The sequence below is a fragment of the Ylistrum balloti genome, unplaced genomic scaffold, assembly GCF_031769215.1.
Source record: "Ylistrum balloti isolate Yb309-2 unplaced genomic scaffold, AGI_CSIRO_Ybal_v1 Utg369756, whole genome shotgun sequence".
NCBI lineage: Eukaryota > Metazoa > Mollusca > Bivalvia > Pectinida > Pectinidae > Ylistrum > Ylistrum balloti.
The window spans coordinates 1,638,382-1,662,549 of record NW_026781957.1 but is presented as its reverse complement, the minus strand read 5'-3'; the positions used below and the strand labels follow the sequence as shown (position 1 = coordinate 1,662,549).

General features: G+C 36.0%; 1 protein-coding gene across 1 annotated transcript; it reads right to left on the bottom strand.

Annotated features, from left to right (window-relative positions):
* Positions 1-1,531: 1,531 nt before the first annotated feature.
* LOC132543443 (contactin-like) lies at positions 1,532-22,764 on the bottom strand. Its single transcript, XM_060206944.1, has 26 exons — positions 22,710-22,764; positions 21,998-22,092; positions 20,825-20,910; positions 20,347-20,492; positions 18,884-18,997; positions 16,457-16,783; positions 16,077-16,178; positions 15,421-15,654; positions 14,438-14,543; positions 13,840-14,236; positions 12,501-13,139; positions 12,213-12,345; positions 11,707-11,973; positions 10,965-11,258; positions 10,236-10,399; positions 9,377-9,500; positions 8,916-9,086; positions 6,876-7,019; positions 5,405-5,499; positions 4,823-4,924; positions 4,379-4,526; positions 3,973-4,094; positions 3,409-3,598; positions 2,789-2,904; positions 1,899-2,076; positions 1,532-1,656 (listed from the first exon to the last, which is right to left on the bottom strand). The coding sequence occupies exons 1-26, from the start codon at positions 22,762-22,764 to the stop codon at positions 1,532-1,534; spliced, it is 4,674 nt and encodes a 1,557-aa protein (XP_060062927.1).
* Between the last annotated feature and the right edge of the window lie 1,404 nt (positions 22,765-24,168).

Below are 24,168 nucleotides of genomic sequence, written 5' to 3'. Positions count from 1 at the left end.
TAATCTAATTAACATATTCAACACTTGATGTTGACTGACTATATAAAACATCGCCTGATCTAAATTTGTGACTTCATTTTGTAAAACACGAAGAACCTTAATTTGATTGTCAAACACACTAATGTAAAAATTTTGTTATACAACATTGAGCATTTATAGGAGTGGGTATGGGGACTGAGAATGGGAGTGGAAATGAAGCTGTTGACTCTAATAATCTGAATACTGGAAATTAAAAAACGAAAAAAAATCTATGATATATTCCTAAGTTATTCTGAATAATCAAAGATCTTTGAAATTTTTATTAAGTAACCTGAGATGTTTTGTTGGATCACTACCATCTCAGTAACAGCAAGAGCAAGGTCTACTTTAGTAGATAGTTCAGACTTACAGCCCTGAACAACTTGATGCAGAGGGCTTACTAAACGCTATCTGAAGCCATTGGGGTAAAGTCTGCTGCCCTTACAACTCAATGATTACAGTACAGACAGGTTCATTTCAGATACCTGTAGCTTTCTGAGAGACACAAACTGTCTAAAGTAGGGACCATTGCACCATCCATCTCAGATCTTCACCTGAGGTTGGTGATCTACTGACAATATCGTAGGAGAATTTGGTGATCTACTGACAATATCGTAGTAGAATTAGGTGATCTACTGACATTATCATAGTAGAGTTTGGTGATCTACTGACAATATCGTAGTAGAATTTGATTAATAGATGACCTAACGATATTACTGTTAAGACTTTGTCAATTATATATGTTTCGGTAGATAAAGTATAAATACAGATAATTTAACGACTTTTACTTCCGTAAATATCAGTAAATATCTCAATCTCAAGCGGCACACATTATAAATCTCCTGTAAAGAATGCATATCCTGGCAAATAGGTTGATGTTACACCTACTCTTTCAATGTTTGAATCTGAATAATATGGGACTAGAAGATCATTTGTATTAATAACAACATTTACAACAATAGAAAAAGACATTGTAGATATAGTATACAGTTGTAAGCTGACTATAGAGTGTTTTACAAAAACATTGTGTTAAGAATATCAGATCTATATGTAATCTCCTATGTTACTGGTAAAATCTCAGATCTAACAGTAATCTCCTATGTTACTGGTAAAATCTCAGATCTAACAGTAATCTCCTATGTTACTGGTAAAATCTCAGATCTAACAGTAATCTCCTATGTTACTGGTAAAATCTCAGATCTATAACATCAGACGTGAAGTTGCCACTTTTTCTAATTCTACAACTCCAGCATGATTTATTGTAACATAAACAATATTGTCACATTAACAATAACATTATTACCACAATCACAAATTAATCTTAGTTATTTATCTTCATATATTCTTACTAATACATATATCATTCAGAGAAAATAATTACTCAAATAATGACTAGCACCAAGGTTTATGGGGTAAACAGCTTGAATGTTAAAAATGTATTCAAATTATAGCACTAGGTGACATTTTTTCTGACTGAGAACACTGATGATGTCCAGGTGATGAAGAACATACATTAGGTAATGGAGAGCAACAGAGACACTACCACACATATCACTGTGATTTTCATAGACACAGAGTGGCTGGAGGCTGTGGCTATAATATCTGTAGAGGTCGGATCGTAAGGAATACTGCCACCAGCTACAGAAATAAACAAATCATATTTAAGATTTTTTTAGTTTACACACAAATTTTGAAATGAAATAAAGTAAAATATGCCTAGCATGAATGTTGGATTTTTTATATAAAGTTCATAGAAAGTGATCTTACCTAGACACTCTCCAAGAAAGGTATATATGATTATTTGAAAAACGTTATTGTATGGAAAGTGATTTAACCAAAGACCTTTTTGAGAGATTGGAAGACAAAAGATCAATACCTACCCATTGTGAACAGTGTAGCTGGTGAGGACATTTTCCCTTCGCCTCCCTGACTGTAGCCCATTACCCTGAGCTTGTAGACAATTCCTTTCTTTAGTCCATAAATAACCCCTTCGTTGGCCTTTTCAACATCTAAAGTTCTGGCCTGACGAATATCTTCAGATGTCTCCCAGTATTTTATCTACACAATACATATATAACACATGCATTACAAAAACCTATACAGTATACCAACAGGACAAAAGTTCTCAGTTAGTTTACCTAATATCGGGTATGCATTCATTCTTACAAACCTGGAAAGTTTAACCTAAAAACAGGTCCCATAAACCTCAACATTGTAGCCCATCTAAGTTACAGTGTCAATAACTGGTTCAAAAACATCATCTGACAAACGATTAAAACACGATGTTTCCATAGAGAAAAAACATCTTCTGACAAACGATTAAAACACGATGTTTCCATAGAGAAAAAACATCATCTGACAAACGATTAAAACACGATGTTTCCATAGAGAAAAAACATCATCTGACAAACGATTAAAACACGATGTTTCCATAGAGAAAAAACATCATCTGACAAACGATTAAAACATCATCTGACAAACGATTAAAACACGATGTTTCCATAGAGAAAAAACATCACATTCCCTAGTACATCAAATTCCCCTAGAGTGAGAGACTCCATGGTAGGCTTAATAAACAATTAAACACCATTGTTTTAGGGAAATATTTGAAGGTTATTTTTCCTTAAGCCATACTTCCCTCTGACATACAGTATCAGGTTTCCTAGCAACCAGAACCCCTAAGATATTGTTGTATATGATCAGGTTACCATGACAATGCATCACGTAATTATTTGGACCAATGTAGAGGTTAAGCTATGATAATACCCACCTTGTAGCCCCTTAGGGGTTCCTCCTCCACCTGGGTAGATATCCCTCTGAAGGTCACCTTGACAGATTCTGAGCCATGAGAGTGGACTTGAACCTCTGTAGGGTACAGCATGGGACCTGACACATACGTAGTAAAGTTAAATGAGACCAGCAGCAAATTGAACTGGATGTGCATTTACATGAAAAATGAATCCAAATCCAGGACATAGTGAATCTAGTCACCAATTTCATTCACTATCAGATACACGGGTTCTCTTTTTATAAAATATTTTAACTCAAAGATCTTAACATTTAATTCATTTGTAAGATGTTTTTGAATGTTTTTTCCTGTCAGCAGGAAGAAGCATGTTACTATGATCTCACATATATATATCAGTCACGGCTCTATACAATTCTCTTATGTTTTTGTTCTGAATGACCTTGAGGATAGGTCAAAGTTTGGTGTGTGAATGTCTTGTCTTATGATATAGGTCAAGTAAGTTCCTGAATTTGTCATTTAACTCAAAGACGGGAAACAAGAATCAGTTGATGTAGGACAAAAATAAACTTTCTGAAGTCTATAATAAAATATAAAGGTAGACAAATACACAATGCTATAATCCTACCATAGCTTTTACTTACGGTATAGGTCAGTCTCCTGGGGGTACTTCTCACTCTTCTGACCGTTGCCAGCAGTATTAAACACCTGCACATTGACAAAGTACCAGGTGTCTGGTAGGAGGCCGATGATGATAGCTCGGTCAATGTCTCCGTAGAAAATGGCCTGTGTAGCGTGCGTCTCATCTCCTCCTTCTCTCAGCCAATAGTTAACCTGTCATAGGCCATGTATGTGTAATTCAGGATTAAAAAAAAATTATACCAATCTGTGTTGTCATAGTAATCCATTTGTCTAGTTTGTGTTGTCATAGTAACACATCACCTTTGTCTAGTCGGTGTTGTCATAGTAACTAATTATCTGTGGCTAGTCTGTGTTGTCATATTAACACATCACCTTTGTCTAGTCTGTTACCATAGTAACATATCACCTTAAACTAAATATTTCATCTAAATGAAATGGAGGTAAGGACAAATCTTGTATAGCCAATATATCATGACATGATGTTGTTAGTGACCACAACTGACCATAACATTTCATCCTCGATGACTTCATTTAGTTCCTACATGAGTGTCAACAGATTTCCTTACCTTGTAACCACGGAGACGGCCTTTCATGCTCTCAATGGTGTTTTTGACTGGTGTCCAGTGGACACTGATGGCAGTACTATTGTAGCTGTTGGCGTACACCTTTGTGGGGGCACTGACTGGCACTGTAAAAGAAATCCATGACCATTACAAACAAAGCAGATGACTGTATATAACTCAACAGTTAACTACCAAGCGTCTGTTTTAAATAATCACCTGTTAAAATATCATTTGAAACAAAAGTAAAGAGTTTTTAACTGCTTACACCAGGTGACAATGTAAAATATAAACTTTCAAAAAGTGGAGGCTGAGTCACAATAGTAACAAATCTAGTAATGTCCTTTAATTATCATTAGGTCAGACCACCAGATTACATACCATTACCTACAGCAATCATCATGATACTTACATCCCTCAGCTGAGTAGACAAAGGAGGTGAGTGAAGCTTTACCATCCCCAAAGTTATTGAAGGGTGTCACTCTCACTTCATACTCAACATAGGTTAATTCGGAACCAACTGTGGTGGAGAACTCACTTTTGTTGCCATAGACACGAGCCTGTCATTTACAAGTAGAACCTAATTCTTGTATACAGGTAATGCACAATACAAATTAGATTTTATCCTAGCTGTATATTTGATGGTACAGAGAAGAACATAGCATTAATTCACACAATGTAACAAATATCATATCTATATTTGATTTTTTTTTGTATGCTGGAGGAGAATCTCCAAGATCAGAAGATTTGCAAATTAAACATAAGCGTACATGTCTGTGATGTAAAACATTAGCCTTAGGTATACCAGTAAGACTTTGTTGATAAAACTTTTGAATCTAGAAGACTGCCCCCTTACCTGAGCCCACGTAGAACGTGAAGTGCCAATATCAATCTGTCTCAGTTTCCACTCCACCAGGTAGCCAATCCCCCAACCACCCTGATCCTCTGGAGGGAGGGGCTACAGCACAAACACTTCTACATCACTTACAATTACACATAAGTTACCACAGAATAGATATTTGTTAATATTCTTATCAATGTTAATATATTGTTAATACACAGCTAGACCTTTCTGTTTAAGGAACATGGTTCATATATCTGTAGTATAATAGCCATTACAGTTCAGCTGTATATGTTCACTGTTAACTTCACAGTACATTTTCAGTGTGGTAGTACTGTAACATCAGTTTGACACTAAACACATACACATAGCAAGGCTGTAGAACCAATCCAACTTATAATTTTCAAAGGCTTGCAAGAACGGTTTTTTCATATCATATTTTTCTTTGTAGCAGCATTTTAAATACCATTGTCAAGGATAAAAAACAAGAAGAATATAAAAAGTTTTGTGGATTAAGTGACACTAGATATCAAGAAAGCTAGCAGCAGGCAACAAGTGTAGGTTCTAGGAGTGGAAGCTGTAGCCTTCACTACCTACCTTCCATGTCATTCGAAGCTCTCCTACTTTACCCCCTCCGCCCCCTACCATTTCTGGAGGCACTTCAGGGGGAGCTCCTTGAATTGTCTTAAAATCTGAAGAAAGACGGTAACTAATCAATATCATAACATGTATTAATTCACTTATAAAACATTACAGAGACAATGTACATCTAGAGACATAGGAGAAAAGATGTCTCACTTCAAGGGAGGAAACTGTAGGGAGACTAGGGATATTTCACCTGTAGATAGACCAGGGATATCTCAACTGTAGGGAGACTAGGAATATCTCACCTGTAGACAGACCAGGGATATCTCACCTGTAGGAAGACTAGGGTTATCTCACCTGTAGGGAGACTAGGGATATCTCACCTGTAGATAGACCAGGGATATCTCACCTGTAGGAAGACTAGGGATATCTCACCTATAGAGTGACTAGGGATATCTCACCTGTAGATAGACCAGGGATATCTCACCTGTAGGGAGACTAGGGATATCTCACCTGTAGATAGACCAGGAATATCTCACCTGTAGATAGACTAGGGATATCTCACCTGTAGCGATACTAGGGTTATCTCACCTGTAGAGAGACTAGGGATATCTCACCTGTAGAGAGACAAGGGATATCTCACCTGTAGATAGACTAGGGATATCTCACCTGTAGATAGACCAGGGATATCTCACCTGTAGATAGACCAGGGATATCTCACCTGTAGGAAGACTAGGGTTATCTCACCTGTAGGGAGATTAGGGATATCTCACCTGTAGGGAGACTAGGGATATCTCACCTGTAGATAGACCAGGGATATCTCACCTGTAGGAAGACTAGGAATATCTCACCTGTAGATATACTAGGGATATCTCACCTGTAGGTAGACTAGGGATATCTCACCTGTAGAAAGACTAGGGATATCTCACCAGTAGGGAGACTAGGAATATCTCACTGGTAGAGAGACTAGGGATATCTCACCTGTAGGGAGACTAGGGATAACATATATCTCACCTGTAGATAGACCAGGGATATCTCACCTGTAGGGAGACTTGGGATATCTCACCAGTAGAGAGACTAGGGATATCTCACCTGTAGAGAGACTAAGGATATCTCACCTGTAGGGAGACTTGGGATGTCTCAATTGTAGGGAGACAAGGGATATCTCACCAGTAGAGACTAGGAATTTCTCACCTGTGGGGAGACTAGGGATATCTCACCTGTAGGGAGACTAGGGATATCTCACCTGTAGCGAGACTAGGAATATCTCACCTGTAGCGAGACTAGGGATATCTCACCTGTAGCGAGACTAGGGATATCTCACCTGTAGCGAGACTAGGAATATCTCACCTGTAGCGAGACTGAGGACTAATGATAATCTACAGGAAGGTTACAAATATCTCACCTGTAGATAAAACAGTAATGACTCACCACAGGTAGGGACAAGGAATACTTACCTGTAGACAGACCTATGATATCTTACCTGTTGGCAAGCTTGGAGTACCAAAACCATACATGTTGGCAGCCAACACTCTGAATCGGTAAGCCACACCTGGTTTGAGATTATCCACTATAGCAGAACGTTTGTTGGAATCTCCAACTAATACAGCACTGGGCTGGGAAATATCTATAAAGATAGCAATAATGATAAGTTAAAATCTCACTCAATGTAGAGAGAATGCATGGGCTGTTAAAATATACGCTGCATTTTGGCGATGGTGAAGAAAGACAAAGATATATTATTCAAACCTTATATTTCGAGACATTGACCATGTTTTCTATTCATCCTGCAACATTGACTGAAAATCAGAGTATTGAAACCTTAACAGTTTTGTTATTCAATCTGTGTTTACCTGACATTGATGTTACCCTGAATGTTGCCCGATGACAAACACTGCTCTGCACAGAAGTATAATCCAAACATCATTGGATATATAGTCAAACTTTTAATTTGAATTTCTTAATGTATCAAAGTTTTTGTCCAGTCCTAAATTTTTTTCCTCTGTATTACTACTGACTAACCTCATTATGAATCGAAGTTTTATAAGTTGAACTTTTAAATGTATCAAAGTTTTTTCAAGGACCGTAAGCTATAACAGTTATTGATACATCATGATTCCAACAAAACATTTACCTGCACTGTACAGGTATTTTCACCCCGCAACAAAATTCCATACATTTCATTGAAGAGTGCTAACCTGACAAAGGGATTACGATAGCCCCCTATCATAAGTTCTGTGTTACGAGGTTAATAAATGACTGGACACAGATTGAAATTTAACTGCTTACTTACAAGACATGATATTTAATCAAAGATAATGAGACGTCATGTGATGTTCACTGCAGTCATCATTGGGATGACATTTAGTTATGTCTGATTTATGGAATTGTAAAAACAATTGGAGAAATTCCTATCACTTGTATGATGATTTCACTCATTCCTAAAGTGTTAACTTTTAGTTTTAAGCATAAAAGCGTGAGAAACACAGTGATTTATCTGTCAATCATGCAATTTCTATGACCAAGGATGTGTGATGTTAGCGCTGTTGTTTCTAGACGGAATACATTGATATCAATTTGCTTTATTTCAAATTCATTACTGCCTACAAGATTTATGTATCAGTGTTGAATTAATCATTTTAACATTTAGAGACCACTTTAATGCTGCATGTCATTTCATTTTATATTAATCTGTAAAATACATAAACTGTGTGATATGAGTATATAAACATGCATTATCCATTGCTCATTGATTTCTATTAAAAATTATGCTTTTTCATGAATGAAAATGTTTTAAGATAAAAATGCATCTTTTCATTTAAACTTATGTTCCGGTATTTGCTGTGTTTGTTCAGGTAGAAATATTGTGTCATCAACTATATATAGCCATTAACATGGAAATGTCGATATAACCCACCATGCATGATTCAAAGTCTCAATGTACACAAGTTCTTTGGTAGTATTTGAGTAAATTCATAGAGTAATTCTGTCAAATTACCTCACATGCTAAAATACAGTTGTTTTAAGTCACTACTAAATACAGCAAAAATATATATGTGGCAAGTGTCTTTCAACAATTGCAGTGCTAGTAGTTTTATCATCTACAGAATACAATAAGGCATTAGTTATATGCCAAAGATTTTAATTCATGTCAATGAAGTGCTTTTGTTGAAATGTTACTGATGACAGACAGAAAAAATAGAAGTTCAATTATCAAGATACACAATATCATGTGTTATCTAACAAGAAATGTTCAAATTAACATCTTCTATTAGGGCTACTGCAATCAAACATCTATCCCACCCTAGAATCCTGGTTGTGTATAGGGGTACAAAATATAGAATTTAATTGATAATTTGATAAAAATTGTAATAGACAAGAAAACAATAAATAGATTAAAGTGATTGACTTTGGAGTCCTGGGGTGAAGTTTTACTGGAATAGCACTTACAGTGTGACTTAGTCAAAAACTGGACATTTATAACTCCTGTGAGTACATGTCGAGTAATTTTGTTCATACTTACTCACTGTCTGTAGAAACCATTTTGAGGAGTAATTGGTCTGGGCCTCAATCATGTAGAAGTTGATGGGGCGGCCATTACGCTTTCCATCTGACCATATGATCCTGGCTGAGCGAGGGTTGGGAGGGGGACTGGCAAGGTAATTATGTACACCAGCTGGTTCCCCTGGTGGACCTGAATAAACATTTAAAGTTCAGTGTACATGTATATCATTTTTGGGGGTTTTATAGCGGCTGATGAGTCCCATTCCCAGTTTTAATTATTTCATATATAACAATGAATGGCCGATCCTCATATGAACCTTTGCCGTAGTTTCTTAGGGTGGATCCATAATGTATTCAATAGACTCACTGATATTACATCCGCACACTCTAGGTTTGTTACTATTTACTTTGTCGACATGTTTCCACTGCTATGCCACCATCACATTCCAAAGACCAAATTCTAAAGAAGAGACAACTCACCAAGCACTGTTAATGTATTAGAGGCAAAATCTTGGTCGACTGGTGTCTTTGCGAAGCAGGTGTATTCTCCCTGGTGACGAAATTGGGCTCTACGGATATAAAGTCCTCCTCTTCCTCTGTCACCCTTTAAAATATAAAATGATTGCTTACAAAAACAGCTTAACATATGTTAACAGAAGGCTGATCCAGTATTAAAGGATGATCTGTCAGACCCAAGACCTTTTTATAAAAATATGCACTGAAGACTCTTATTAATCAGGAATAATTTAAGCCATAGTCCTGAGTCCTCAAAATCCAAATGAAATACTTGTTAAATTAAGGATTTAAAATATGGAAGTCAAGACAACTTGAATTCAGGACAATTTTACCAGGAATAAAAAGTTTTTGTTTTCCTGGATAAGGTTACTTATTAAGTGGTTCACATAATTATAGTTACATACATAGAACAATTTTATGATAATAACTCACAAGTGATCAACATAAAATAGGAATAAAACTAGAGACCTTAACGGTCATCTGACATAAAATACAAGATTTCAAATTTTGAACTTGAGAAGAAGTCGAAAATGTCTTTTCAAGATGGCGGCCATGAAGGCCATGTTGGATTTCGGACCAACCCGAAATTAACAAACTTTGGTCAAGATACATGTCACAATCATTTCAGGTAAGTTTCAGCTCAATGAGACATGTAGAACTTGAGAAGAAGTTGAAAATGTTTTACGACGGACGCCGCCGCACAAAAAGCGATCGCAATAGGTCTTCAGACCCTTCGGTTAGATGACCTAAAAAGTTTGGACATCAAAGAAAACCGTAAGGAGCATTTCAAAGATCAACAGATTGGATCTGCTGATGACCTTACCAGCTGGTAGTTATTGTCACGTTGGATGTCAATATCATGTCCGTTGAGTTGCCAGGTATAGATGAGGTCAAGGGCAGGGTCAAATGATGCCTGACACGGTATAAATGCTGTGCTGTTGATGATCACTTCTCGCTTCAGTGGAGGAACACTTATAAATGTCCTTGCTATCAGCATAACATAAAACATGGCCTTGTTAGTGTTTTAGAGAATTTCAAGTGTAAAATTTATTTTAATTCAGATGTATGACAAATGCTAATTGAAATGTGGGTGTTTATAGAAGTACCCAAGCCCCCATGTCTCAAACGATGTTTCAAAAAATAAAACTGAAATTGGCTTACAGAGCTTAAATAACGGTACAATATAGGACAATGAATCAATTTCGACCAATCAGAACTTGATAGTCATTAACTTACTTCATCTAATAGAGGTCATGAAAAATGACACAATATTCTATCTTAAGTCAACAATCATTTTCCTAGATGACCAACTAGAAAAGAGATTGAAGAACGCATCATCTAAAATTCAGACAAAATAGCAGTGTTGTTTGTGGTTAGATGGTTACAGAGATAAGACACATTAAATACACTAAGCTTAATGCTTAGACAGAAAAGTGTCGGGAAGCATTTCATATGTACACTTCAAATCTGCCAAACTGCGACAGTGATAGGTACATCAATGTATCTGATGGACAGTTATAGAGTTAATTGGTGGACAAATTTTTACACATACTCAGTATTTTCAGGTGTGTGGAACTCATGGCAGAACCTAAATCATTTTCCACTTTACAAGTGTATGTTCCTTCATCTGCATCACTCAGCTGTGTAAGATGCAGGTTGCCGTTAGCAAGCAAGCGAATTCGTGACGTTGTATCACCTTCACGTAGGTTCATATCAGTGCCTCTGTACAACCACAAAAACTTTGGGTAAGGTGCCGCTTCAGGATTACAGGCGATGGTGACATTTCCCAACCTGGCTGCCATCATTGAGGATGGTAGGGGAGACTTGATGAAGGTCGGTGGGAATTCTACAACAAAGTTCCAATTTAAATACAATATATCATATCGATGGTAATATTAATGGGTCAAATTTTAGCAATTTTCTTGAATTATACAGGTATAATAACGAATTAAAATTTTTGCATGTATCAAATTTTTGTGACCACATTAATGCAATGCAAAATAGTCCACTATACGGTATTTGTGAGGTTTCGATAACTTTCTGTCAATTTATTAAGTTACGTTGGAGAATTTTCAAGTAAAAAGATGTGAATTTTTGTATATTGTAAAAAGATCAAGCAGGTATATCTGCCTTCACGAAAGAGTTGTCATGGAATTTAAAAACAGAACAAACAGCACAGTCAATAAGCAGAAAATGGATAAAACATGCCATTTAGTTGTTTTACACAGGTGTTGCTAAATCAGATTTTCATTGCAACCCACTGGACTGATGAGATGGCCTGACTCAAAACTTACCTAGGACCCGGAGTTGAGCAGAGCTCATGGTGGTGCCGTGGATATTGCTAGCAGCACACTGGTACATGCCACTGTGTACCTTTTCAAGACTTTGTATGACGAGGGTGTTGCGTATGACAATGACATCAGAATTATTAAAGAGAGGCTGACCGTTCTTGTACCACGTATAAACAGCAAGAGGTTTAGACCTTGCCTCACATCGCCATGACAATTGTTTACCAGTATCCATGTGCTGGTTCTTCAGAGGAAGCGTGAAGAATGGTTTGGCTACAAAAGAAACAAAAGTTTTACATTTTCATCACCATTAAACAGTGTTACTCAACAATGAATTAAGTTTATCTTTTTATTCCATTTCCTTCAACATCTCAATATCCTGTACATGAATCACCCCTCCAGGAGAAGTTTAGAAGTTAGGGCACTGACTTCTCTTTGTATCTACTTTCTCTTATGTACCTGATTAATTCAATTGTCTTGAAAATATTAAACTTTGCATACTATATCAATACTTTTGATACTCTTCATTCCCAATCTGATTTCTTTGATGGTATGAACCACCCAGTCAGTGACACCAGCGACTACTGTGGTGCTCTCCTGGTAACCAATCAGTGACACCAGCAACTTCTGTGGTTCTCCTGCTATCTAAAATATAGTTCCCAGTGCGACTGGACTTTCACCTTCAATAGAAAGAGTAAACATCTTTATGCCAAAGGTGTCAGTTTTTCTGCTCCTCACTGTACAACTGTAAGTTCCTGAATCTGTCAGCCTGGAGTCAGCAATGGTGAGGACACGATTACTGTCCGACAAAGAAAGGCGGCCATCTTGTCTTCCAGGGGTTGTCCAGGAGTAGTGAAGCTTTCCACTGAAACAGAAAATTTCCTTTTACTGGCCTGTATAAAACCTGAAAGTTTCCTCTTACTGGCCTGTATAAAACCTGAAAATTTCCTCTTACTGGCCTGTATAAAACCTGAAAATTTCCTCTTACCTGAAAATTTCCTCTTACTGGCCTGTATAAAACCTGAAAATTTTCTCTTACTGGCCTGTATAAAACCTGAAAATTTTCTCTTACTGGCCTGTATAAAACCTGAAAATTTTCTCTTACTGGCCTGTATAAAACCTGAAAATTTTCTCTTACTGGCCTGTATAAAACCTGAAAATTTCCTCTTACTGGCCTGTATAAAACCTGAAAATTTCCTCTTACTGGCCTGTATAAAACCTGAACATTTTCTCTTACTGGCCTGTATAAAACCTGAAAATTTTCTCTTACTGGCCTGTATAAAACCTGAACATTTTCTCTTACTGGCCTGTATAAAACCTGAAAATTTTCTCTTACTGGCCTGTATAAAACCTGAAAATTTTCTCTTATTGGCCTGTATAAAACCTGAAAATTTCCTCTTACTGGCCTGTATAAAACCTGAAAATTTTCTCTTACTGGCCTGTATAAAACCTGAAAATTTTCTCTTTTTCTCTTACTGGCCTGTATAAGACCTGAAAATTTCCTCTTACTGGCCTGAATAAAACCTGAAAGTTTTCTCTTACTGGTCTGTATAAAACCTGAACATTTTCTCTTACTGGCCTGTATAAAACCTGAACATTTTCTCTTACTGACCTGTATAAAACCTGAAAATTTTCTCTTACTGACATGTATAAAACCTGAACATTTTCTCTTACTGGCCTGTATAAAACCTGAACATTTTCTCTTACTGGCCTGTATAAAACCTGAAAATTTCCTCTTACTGGCCTGTATAAAACCTGAAAATTTTCTCTTACTGGCCTGTATAAAACCTGAACATTTTCTCTTACTGGCCTGTATAAAACCTGAACATTTTCTCTTACTGGCCTGTATAAAACCTGAAAATTTTCTCTTACTGGCCTGTATAAAACCTGAAAATTTTCTCTTACTGACCTGTATAAAACCTGAACATTTTCTCTTACTGGCCTGTATAAAACCTGAACATTTTCTCTTACTGGCCTGTATAAAACCTGAACATTTTCTCTTACTGGCCTGTATAAAACCTGAACATTTTCTCTTACTGGCCTGTATAAAACCTGAAAATTTCCTCTTACTGGCCTGTATAAAACCTGAAAATTTTCTCTTATTGGCCTGTATAAGACCTGAAATTTCCTCTTACTGACCTGTATAAAACCTGAACATTTTCTCTTGCTGGCCTGTATAAAACCTGAACATTTTCTCTTACTGGCCTGTATAAAACCTGAACATTTTCTCTTACTGGCCTGTATAAAACCTGAACACTTTCTCTTATTGGCCTGTATAAAACCTGAAAATTTCCTCTTACTGGCCTGTATAAAACCTGAACATTTTCTCTTACTGGCCTGTATAAAACCTGAAAATTTCCTCTTACTGGCCTGTATAAAACCTGAAAATTTTCTCTTACTGGCGTGTATAAGACCTGAAAATTTTCTCTTACTGGTCTGTATAAGACCTGAAAATTTCCTCTTACTGGCCTGAATAAAACCTGAAAGTTTTCTCTTACTGGTCTGTATAAGACCTGATGACTTAGTTTTCTGTTCACTTGTCTAAGAGGAAGATCATTATCATTTTTCTACAATGTCCTAACAAGATCAAGGTCAAGCATCATGATAGCTGGAGCTTCTATTCCTATGGTAATTACAAAAAGGTTCCCAGAGGATCAGATGGTCAGAACTGATACCATATATCATTTTCAGTTCCAACTTTTAATGAGGATCAGTACTGTTTATGTTATGTACTTACGAGCCGTAGGCAAAACACTCCAGCACAAGTGTCTGTCCTTCTATTGGTATCCGTGGAAACACCTGAATGAAGCTGTCCTGGATCTGTACCGCTGACTCTCGGCTTGCTGTAAGTATAGTAAAATATGTCCACTGGAAAAGGAATTTATAAAAATGGCAAGGGGGAACAACTGTGGGGGGAGGTATGATTGGATTGGTGAGGATAAAACATTGAGGATACTGGGTATATTTAAGATTGCGGATGGTTGTGAAAGAAAGAACAGCTGTAGGGGTGACGTATAATATGGAGGTAGGGGAAACAATTGTGATAGTCGAATGTGACTGGACGTCGAAATACTACTGTGAGGTTGTGGTACAACTGTTACATAGAGTATGACTGTAAGGGTGGAGGATAAGACTGGTGGTGGAGGTACAACAAGTGGACAGAGGGAGGCAACTGTGAGTGGTAAATGTGACTGGAGGTATAACTAGTGGACAGGGGGAGGCAACTGTGAGTGGTAAAGGTGACTGGAGATATAACTAGTGGACAGGGGAGACAACTGTGAGTGGTAAATGTGACTGGAGGTATAACTAGTGGGCAGGGGAGAAAACTGTGTGAGGTAAATGTGACTGGAGGTATAATTGGTGGACAGGGGAGACAACTGTGAGTGGTAAATGTGACTGAAGGTACAACTAGTGGGCAGGGGAGAAAACTGTGTGAGGTAAATGACTGGAGGTATAACTAGTGGGCAGGGGAGAAAACTGTGAGAGGTAAATGACTGGAGGTATAACTAGTGGGCAGAGGAGAAAACTGTGTGAGGTAAATGTGACTGGAGGTATAACTAGTGGACAGGGGAGACAACTGTAAGAGGTAAATGACTGGAGGTATAACTAGTGGCGCAGGGTATGAATGTTCATGTTATAATGCAAATGTAAGAATGGAGGTATTGGAGGTAACAAAGTCTACAAAGTTAAGAGATTACCTTATTGTCACTCTAGACTTACGTTGAGGTATCACATCCAAATTTATCTCCCTGCTGATACGACTGGGAACTTGAGCTGACCCTACATAGTTATGAGATTCACTTGGACTAGCAAGGGTAGCAATACAGTAGTAGTCCCCGTTATCACTACGTGTCACCTCAGAGAAGTAAAGTTTCCCGTCACGTGATATAAACATGTATGGACTGAGATCTGTGATGATAAATTCTCGTTCTCTTTTCCACTGGTACATGATGCCTAACAAACAAAAATATCATTATCTTTACAGAATATGTCAAATCTAATGCGCTGACATCAGCAATAAAGATATTTTCAGATATCATCAGAAAAGCAATAACATTTTTAAACCTCATGGTTAATAATTAATGTAACAAAGCCTTATTGTTTACAGTCGAATGGAGATATCCCAGTGACTTTAGTGCTTCAGTGCTAGCAACATTTAGGAGACAAATATTTCTGCAAATTGTGAAGGTGACCTGTACATTGATTTACATAATTTTTGTGTGATGAATTTGCTCAACATATTCTTATCTGAACTCCAAAAACCATCTGTAAATGATGAGGCTAAGAAAATGCTGAAAAACATGGTAATCAGTCACACACAGCAACAAAACACTCTTTGAAAGGGAGATAAATATATTGAAAATTGCATCACTAACCCACTTTGGAGCGACTCTGAATTGCAGGACATTCCAATATCGCACCACTAAATTCATCTGGGCGAGTTGGAGCTCTGTCCACATTAGTGAATCCTCCTAAAACTGGAATCAAAACACATCAAGATCAATGACAATGATTATTTTTAATAAAACAACAGCTGAAACAGTCATTAAAGTTTATAAATCTAAAGAGGTCTTGACCAGTTATTGGGACTGTAGTTTTTGATAACAATTTCAAGTCAATCTCTTTATATGACTATTAAAACCATACTCTGTATTTAATTTGTATTCAAAATAAAAAAAGGATTGTATACTACCTAACTATATCATCAACACACACTTACCTGATTTTTATCAAAACAATACTGAAGTATACATACACGCAAATGAGAGGAGTACGGGAGCGGAGATTATTTTTCCAAATCGATTTTCAGCTTCACATTGATACTGTCCTGCATCTTTGCCTTCAGTAGGATCCTGGATTGACAGGCGGCCATTTGTCAGCGTGTAACGGGTGTCGGTAGCGGCAGTGATCACAATTTGTGAGGAGTTCCTTGTCCATATATAGGTTGGCTGGGGCTGCCCCTTCGCTGCACACTCCATAAACACAAGGCGTGTCACCCCCAGTATCTCTGTGTCCATGGGGTCAATATACATCTCCGGGCCCCGTGGTACTAAATTAGGGTTCACATGAGAAGTTCCATACGCTAAAAACAGTATCAAATAGACATTCAAATTTGATTTTGCCATTGAAGTATTGATGATGTAAATATCCAGTCAATTTTCCTGAATTACATTATTTATCTTTAAGTCAAATTATCTCTAGACTCAGCACTCCAGATAATTCTTTATACTATGGGTAAGGTGCCCTTACTTTTCCAACCTTGGAGATAGAAATGATTTTGTCCATACTAATTGATTACATTCTCAGTGTGGACTACTTATCATGCAGCTTGTCTGGAGCACTGTATAACATAAAATGTGATACTTTTTACACGACTTAAGTCCAAGACATCAGTAAAAACTGATATTTATACCAAACAAAAGTACATGGTTCTTTGATATGAAGTTTTATTCATTGAATTCTATTTGCAAGGTTTGGGTATAGCCATGGAAAAGTGGAAAGTTTCCAAAAATCAAACATTTCATAAGTTATAAAACACAAATGTCAGTGACTTCAGTCCCCATCTAATCTGTGTTGCATTTTCTGGCAATTATTTGTTTTTTGTAGGGAAACCTGTAGAAGGCAGTATTCTCCGAAACCTCTAAATAAGGGGTTTTTGTACCTAAAATCATTGCTAACTACATGCTTGATGTTCTAGAGCTGATGATGTGGGTATACACTTCTGTAAATCTATCAAATATACTCTAAACTCAAGTGAGAATATTGTTGAAGAAGTAACTCCCATACCGTTGTTTATCACTTTGAAGTCGATGAAGGTATGCTGGGAGTCACTTTGTAATACTTGGTAATAACTGGATTTTTTTTTACTTTACTACCGATGAAGGGAAGGTGTGAACGTTTCAAGTACTATAGTACTGAACAAAGTATTGATAGTATTGTACTGAAGTACTTCACCAATCAAATTCCTAAAATTTATGCAACAAGCTCTCTGATTGGCAGAGCCAAGTCTAGATCGATTGTGGGTGGAGCCAGGTGAAAAAATACTGTGCAGGCATTTTACAAACACTCGACTGTCGCGAGAGGTTAATTGGAAGAGTCCAAGTCACAGGTGGCTTCAGATCAGACCTAATTGGGTTGTCCCATTTTTTTCGTTCTACACCCAATTATACCTTGCTTTTCCATCGATGGTACAACGAGAAAACGAAAGTTACTCAGTACTAAACTAATTTACGTACAAAATATATATCAACAGGTTAGATCACTGGGACCGGAGAATTCATAACATCTTAACAGTGAATATAGTCATATAGTCATTCTGTACTAGTTTTATTTATTTATTTATTTTTTTGAAAGGGGTATTTCGGGGTAAGCCCAAGCTCTATTATATGTAACAAAGAATTACGAATTACCTGGGACCTCCTGATATATGCCGATAATTCATACTGCATTAAAAAATAAAGGAATTCTGTGGTCCCATATATTTTTTATTTTATTTTTTATCTTTCCATCGAAAATTATACATATCCGCAACATGTGAAAAAACTTTGAAGTTGGTTGGGCGGAATATCTAGAGCATTTACTACTGCAAGTTCCAGAAATTCTGACACAAGTCGGGTATTTGCCCGAAGCCTCTGTCTCATGACATTGAATACATATTCAGTTACGTTTTATTCCGTGGAATAATGCGGCTGAAAAACCAGGGACACGCCATATTCTTTCAGCATATTTCTTAAAATGCGCTCTCCCTGTCTATGGTGATGGAATCCACAATTATCCATCACAACCACATCGCCTTGTACAAAAACAGGATTCCCCATATCGTTCGTATCGGACATAATTTCGTCGAAGAAAATTTTGCGTACTGTTGCCGTCGTCGGACATTTGTCCAGCGATTACTTAGTAATTGTTATGTAACTGATAGTGTACAATAACTCCGCCTACCGGAACAAATTGGGTGTCAGATCAACTATTCAGGTTGTCCAAACTCCACCCCCGACCAATCACAGAGGACGTTGTATACTTGACTCGATTATTTGAATACTTCAATACAATAGTATCAATACTTTGTTCAATACTATAGTAAGTGTGTCGTTCACACCTTCCCTTCATCGGTAGTAAATCCTTAAACTTTAACTGATCAATGGGGGATAGGAAAGCTTTGTCCACATTGTAACATACTTACAGAATTCTCTTTTCTCCTGTATAATACGGTACACTTCCTTCTTTGGAATCTCACAAATAAAAGGAAGAGTATGACTGCCTTCAGTTCTTGTCCATCCATAGCTTTGTTTGCTTCCTGAATTAGCCATTTATAAATGAGCAACGTCCACTCTCATATTAAATTCCTTTCATAATAAATGTAACATCAATGGAATTTTAAGTAAACTTAGCACACCAAGATATTTATCAGACTTTCAGTGCAGACAATGATAATAACCAGATATTCTGCAAAGACATTAAAATCAACTGGTTACAGTACAGACTATTATATTAACCAGTTTCTGTACACACAATGTCTTACCTGAGTCACTGTACAAACAATGATATTACCCAGAGTTTGTGTAGACAATGATATTAACCAGTCTGTACAGATAATGATATTAACCAGTCTGTACAGATAATGACATTAACCAGAGTCTGTACAGATAATGATATTAACCAGTCTCTGTACACACAATGTCTTCACAGAATCACTGTACACACAATGATATTAACCAGAGTTTGTGTAGACAATAATATTAACCAGTCTGTACAGATAATGACATTAACCAGAGTCTGTACAGATAATGTTATTAACCAGTCTCTGTACACACAATGTCTTACCTGAGTCACTGTACAATGATATTAACCAGAGTTTGTGTAGACAATGATATTAACAAGAGTCTGTACAGACAATGATATTTACCAGTCTCTGCACAGATAATGATATTAACCAGAGTCTGTGCAGACAATGATATTTTCCAGTCTCTGCACAGATAATGATATTAACCAGAGTCTGTACAGATAATGATATTAACAAGAGTCTGTATGGACAATGATATTAACCAGTCTGAACAGACAATGATATTAACAAGAGTTTGTGTAGACAATGATATTAACAAGAGTCTGTATGGACAATGATATTAACCAGAGTCTGAACAGACAATGATATTAACAAGAGTTTGTGTAGACAATGATATTAACAAGAGTTTGTGTAGACAATGATATTAACAAGAGTCTGTACAGACAATGATATTTACCAGTCTCTGCACAGACAATGATATTTTCCAGTCTCTGCACAGATAATGATATTAACCAGAGTCTGTACAGACAATGATATTAACAAGAGTCTGTATGGACAATGATATTAACCAGAGTCTGTACAGACAATTATATTAACCAGAGTTTGTGAAGACAATGATATTAACCAGTCTCTGTACACACAATGTCTTTACAGAATCACTGTACAGACAATGATATAAACCAGTCTCTGTACACACAATGTCTTAACAGAATCACTGTACAGACAATGATATTAACCTGTCTCTGTACACTTAATGATCTTCACAAAATCACAGTGCAAACAATGATGTTAACAAGATGTACAGAAAATATTCACAGAAGCTATATATACAAATCACCTGATTTCTTAGAAGAAGCATTTACCAGAATATCCATAGACGACGTTGGTTCCTGTCTTCAACATGTCACTTGCACTGATCCAGTAACTTTGGTGATCAATCGGTGCCCCAGTACTCTGCCAGATAAACACTCCATCTCCCACGTAAATACCACTTGTGAACCACAGATTCCTGAAAAATACAAGACCACATGTCACAAAACTCAGCACATGCAGCACCTGCCTTGTCCGTCCACCTCTGTCTTCCTTTTGTATACACACATTGAATATTGGGTTCGAGTTTGAACACAATTCTCAATATATAATCAAACATGTACAATATTTTATGTTGGACAAAAAATAAAAAAAACAAAACAAAAGAAAAAACAGTATACTTAAACTTTTAATGTGTGACTTGGTGTTGGAGTAATCAGAGAAACTTCCTCTTTTAACTTTCACAAGCGTACACTCAACATAATAATCATATGTTTTATGTTCACAACATCCCCTACCTAATGTACTTACCTTGACTGATCTCTCTGACTGAGCCAGTTCTTGATGAAGACATCCTCTGACGTGGTCTCCACACTCAATAAAGCAGCCCCATAATCCTGTGATTAAGAAGGGAGATAACTATTGGTAACAATCACAAAAGTATCTAACAACCGCCATGATTCTTTACAATAAGAATGGCTTAGTGTAACTTACAAGAAATAATTTGGGACTACATGAATTTTGTCAGCATGCAGGGAAGGGTCTTCACTAGTATTTAACAGTACAGACACCAATGAAAAGATTGTTTAGTAAACCGTTCATAATATCAGGCCCTATATCTGTGCATAGACAAACTGTGAAGGACTAAAGCCAAACAAGTTCAATATTTGTCATTTAACGGTTTTTGAAATACAGCGATAAAATAAAGGATTATTTGTATAATTCATTTGCAAACTTATGTTAAATATTCACTGACAATCTTGATAAATTGCTTTCCGTTGTCTGTTGTATATACAAACTTTGGTCAACATAATGGTTGTAACATCGTAAAGAAGGGTGTAGCTTATATCCCCGCGTGTCTTATACGTGGATCAAATAGAAATAATCGCTAAAAACTAGCCCTGCTGCACACTCGGATGCTGTTTATAGCAGAATACAGAAAGTTAAAAGAGCAAACAGTATTACTCCAGAAACTTAAATAAATCATCCAGGCTATTTTTACTAAACACATGAAATATGATTCACAGGTACAAGTATGAAATGTCCTTTTATATAGTAGCAATACTCATCATCAACATTTTAACCTGAAAACTGGGTAGGGGAGTAAGAAGCATTAAATTACCTCACATAACTCCTTAACCTAAATATATGTTTTGTATAAATAACCTTACATAACTCCTTAACCTAAATATATGTTTTGTATAAATAACCTTACATAACTCCTTAACCTAAATATATGTTTTGTACAAATAACCTTACTTAACTCTTTAACCTAAACATATGTTTTTTATAAATAACCTTACATAACTCCTTAACCTTGACATACATTTTGTATAGATAACCTCACATAATTCCTTAACCTTAATATATTTTTTGTATAAATTACCTCTCATAACTTAACTCCTTAACTAAAACATAGGTTTTGTATAAATTACCTCTCATAACTTAACTCCTTAACTAAAACATAGGTTTTGTATAAATTACCTCACACAGCTCCTTAGCCTCATAATACGTCTTGCGAGGGATGAAGGAAAAATGATAACAGTGGTCCCCGTAATCAAACCAGTGTTGTGGACAATCTGAAAATTCAATAGGCAAAACACACATGAACAATAAAACTTATTTTTAAAGCAACCTTCTCTAAAACTTCCAATCCTATATATATTTATGTGTAGTATTTATGAGCAACTTTAATTAGTGTGCAGACTTGATCATGACGTTCATAGTAGGATGAATCTCGAACAGATAAAAATCAATATATAGTTATACACATACAGCATAGGGATGTTTGTTTGCCAGGTTTATCTCCCCTTGAACAGTGATTGACATTTTGAGGCTGGGTCTCCTTGTAGTAGCTGCCACACTGAACAACATACAAGAGGTCCACTGCATGCTATCCAGAGCAACTCAGGTAAAGTGTACATTTCCCTGTGATCTTAAAACCAAGGAAAGCACATATGGAACAAACTGTATCTTCAGCTTTCTAAAGAAACACAACTTGTCATGAGCAGAGATAGAGCCATGACACATTTTACAACTACAGAAAAATTGAAAAAAAAAATACACACCTAGCAAAAGCATAGTTAATTAATAGCTAACATCACAGAAAATTTTCATGAAACATTATAAAACAGCATGTCAAACACACAATTACCAGATTATTATAATATTTACTAGTTCTTTAAAATTATCTTACCGTAGGTTTGTCCCCAAACTGGACCAAACGACATCAGAACAACTATCCAAAACATGGCTGCATGGTGTCAACTGTCAATTTAGAAAGAGAGTGATTTCTGATATAATTACTATACACTGAATTGTTATCTTCAGAAGTTCTTGTCAGCACGACAAACAAAACATTATTACACACAAAACATAATATCAGACACACAAACATAATATTAGACACACAAATCATAATATTAGACACACAAATCCTAATATTAGATAGACACACAAATCATAATATTAGATAGACACACAAATCATAATATTAGATAGACACACAAATCATAATATTAGATAGACAAAAAGGTCATAATATTAGATAGACAAACAGGTCATAATATCAGATACACAAATCATAATATTAGACAGACACACAAATCCTAATATCAGATAGACACACAAATCCTAATATCAGATAGACACACAGGTCATAATATTAGATAGACAAAACATAATATTAGACAGACACACAAATCATAATATTTGATAGACAAACAGGTCATAATATTAGATAGACAAAACATAATATTAGACAGACACACAAATCATAATATTAGATAGACAAACAGGTCATAATATTAGATAGACAAACAGGTCATAATATTAGATAGACAAAACATAATATTAGACAGACACACAAATCCTAATATCAGATAGACACACAGGTCATAATATTAGATAGACAAAACATAATATTAGACAGACACACAAATCATAATATTAGATAGACACACAAGTCCTAATATCAGATAGACACACAGGTCATAATATTAGATAGACAAAATATAATATTAGACAGACACACAAATCATAATATTTGATAGACAAACAGGTCATAATATTAGATAGACAAAACATAATATTAGACAGACACACAAATCATAATATTAGACAGACAAAACATAATATTAGACAGACACACAAATCCTAATATTAGATAGACACACAAATCCTAATATCAGATAGACACACAGGTCATAATATTAGATAGACAAAACATAATATTAGACAGACAAAACATAATATTAGATAGACACACAAATCATAATATTAGATAGACACACAAATCATAATATTAGACACACAGGTCATAATATTAGATAGACAAAACATATTAGACAGACAAAACATAATATTAGACAGACACACAAATCATAATATTAGATAATACGACACACAGGTCATAATATTAGATAGACAAAACATAATATTAGACAGACAAAACATAATATTAGACAGACACACAAATCCTAATATTAGATAGACATACAGGTCATAATATTAGATAGACAAAACATAATATTAGAGAGACACACAACATAATATTAGACAGACACACAAATCCTAATATTAGATAGACACACAGGTCATAATATTAGATAGACAAAACATAATATTAGATAGACACACAGGTCATAATATTAGAT

What these genes read in the sequence shown, in the direction of transcription:
- LOC132543443 (XM_060206944.1), bottom strand. Translation starts at nt 22,764, where the DNA reads ATGTTTTGGATAGTTGTTCTGATGTCGTTTGGTCCAGTTTGGGGACAA. An exon ending in TAATACATTAACAGTGCTTG is followed by an intron (nt 9,087 to 9,376) that starts GTGAGTTGTCTC and finishes ATGTTTATTCAG; the next exon opens with GTCCACCAGGGGAACCAGCT. An exon ending in ATGGTTTCTACAGACAGTGA is followed by an intron (nt 7,020 to 8,915) that starts GTAAGTATGAAC and finishes CTATCTTTATAG; the next exon opens with ATATTTCCCAGCCCAGTGCT.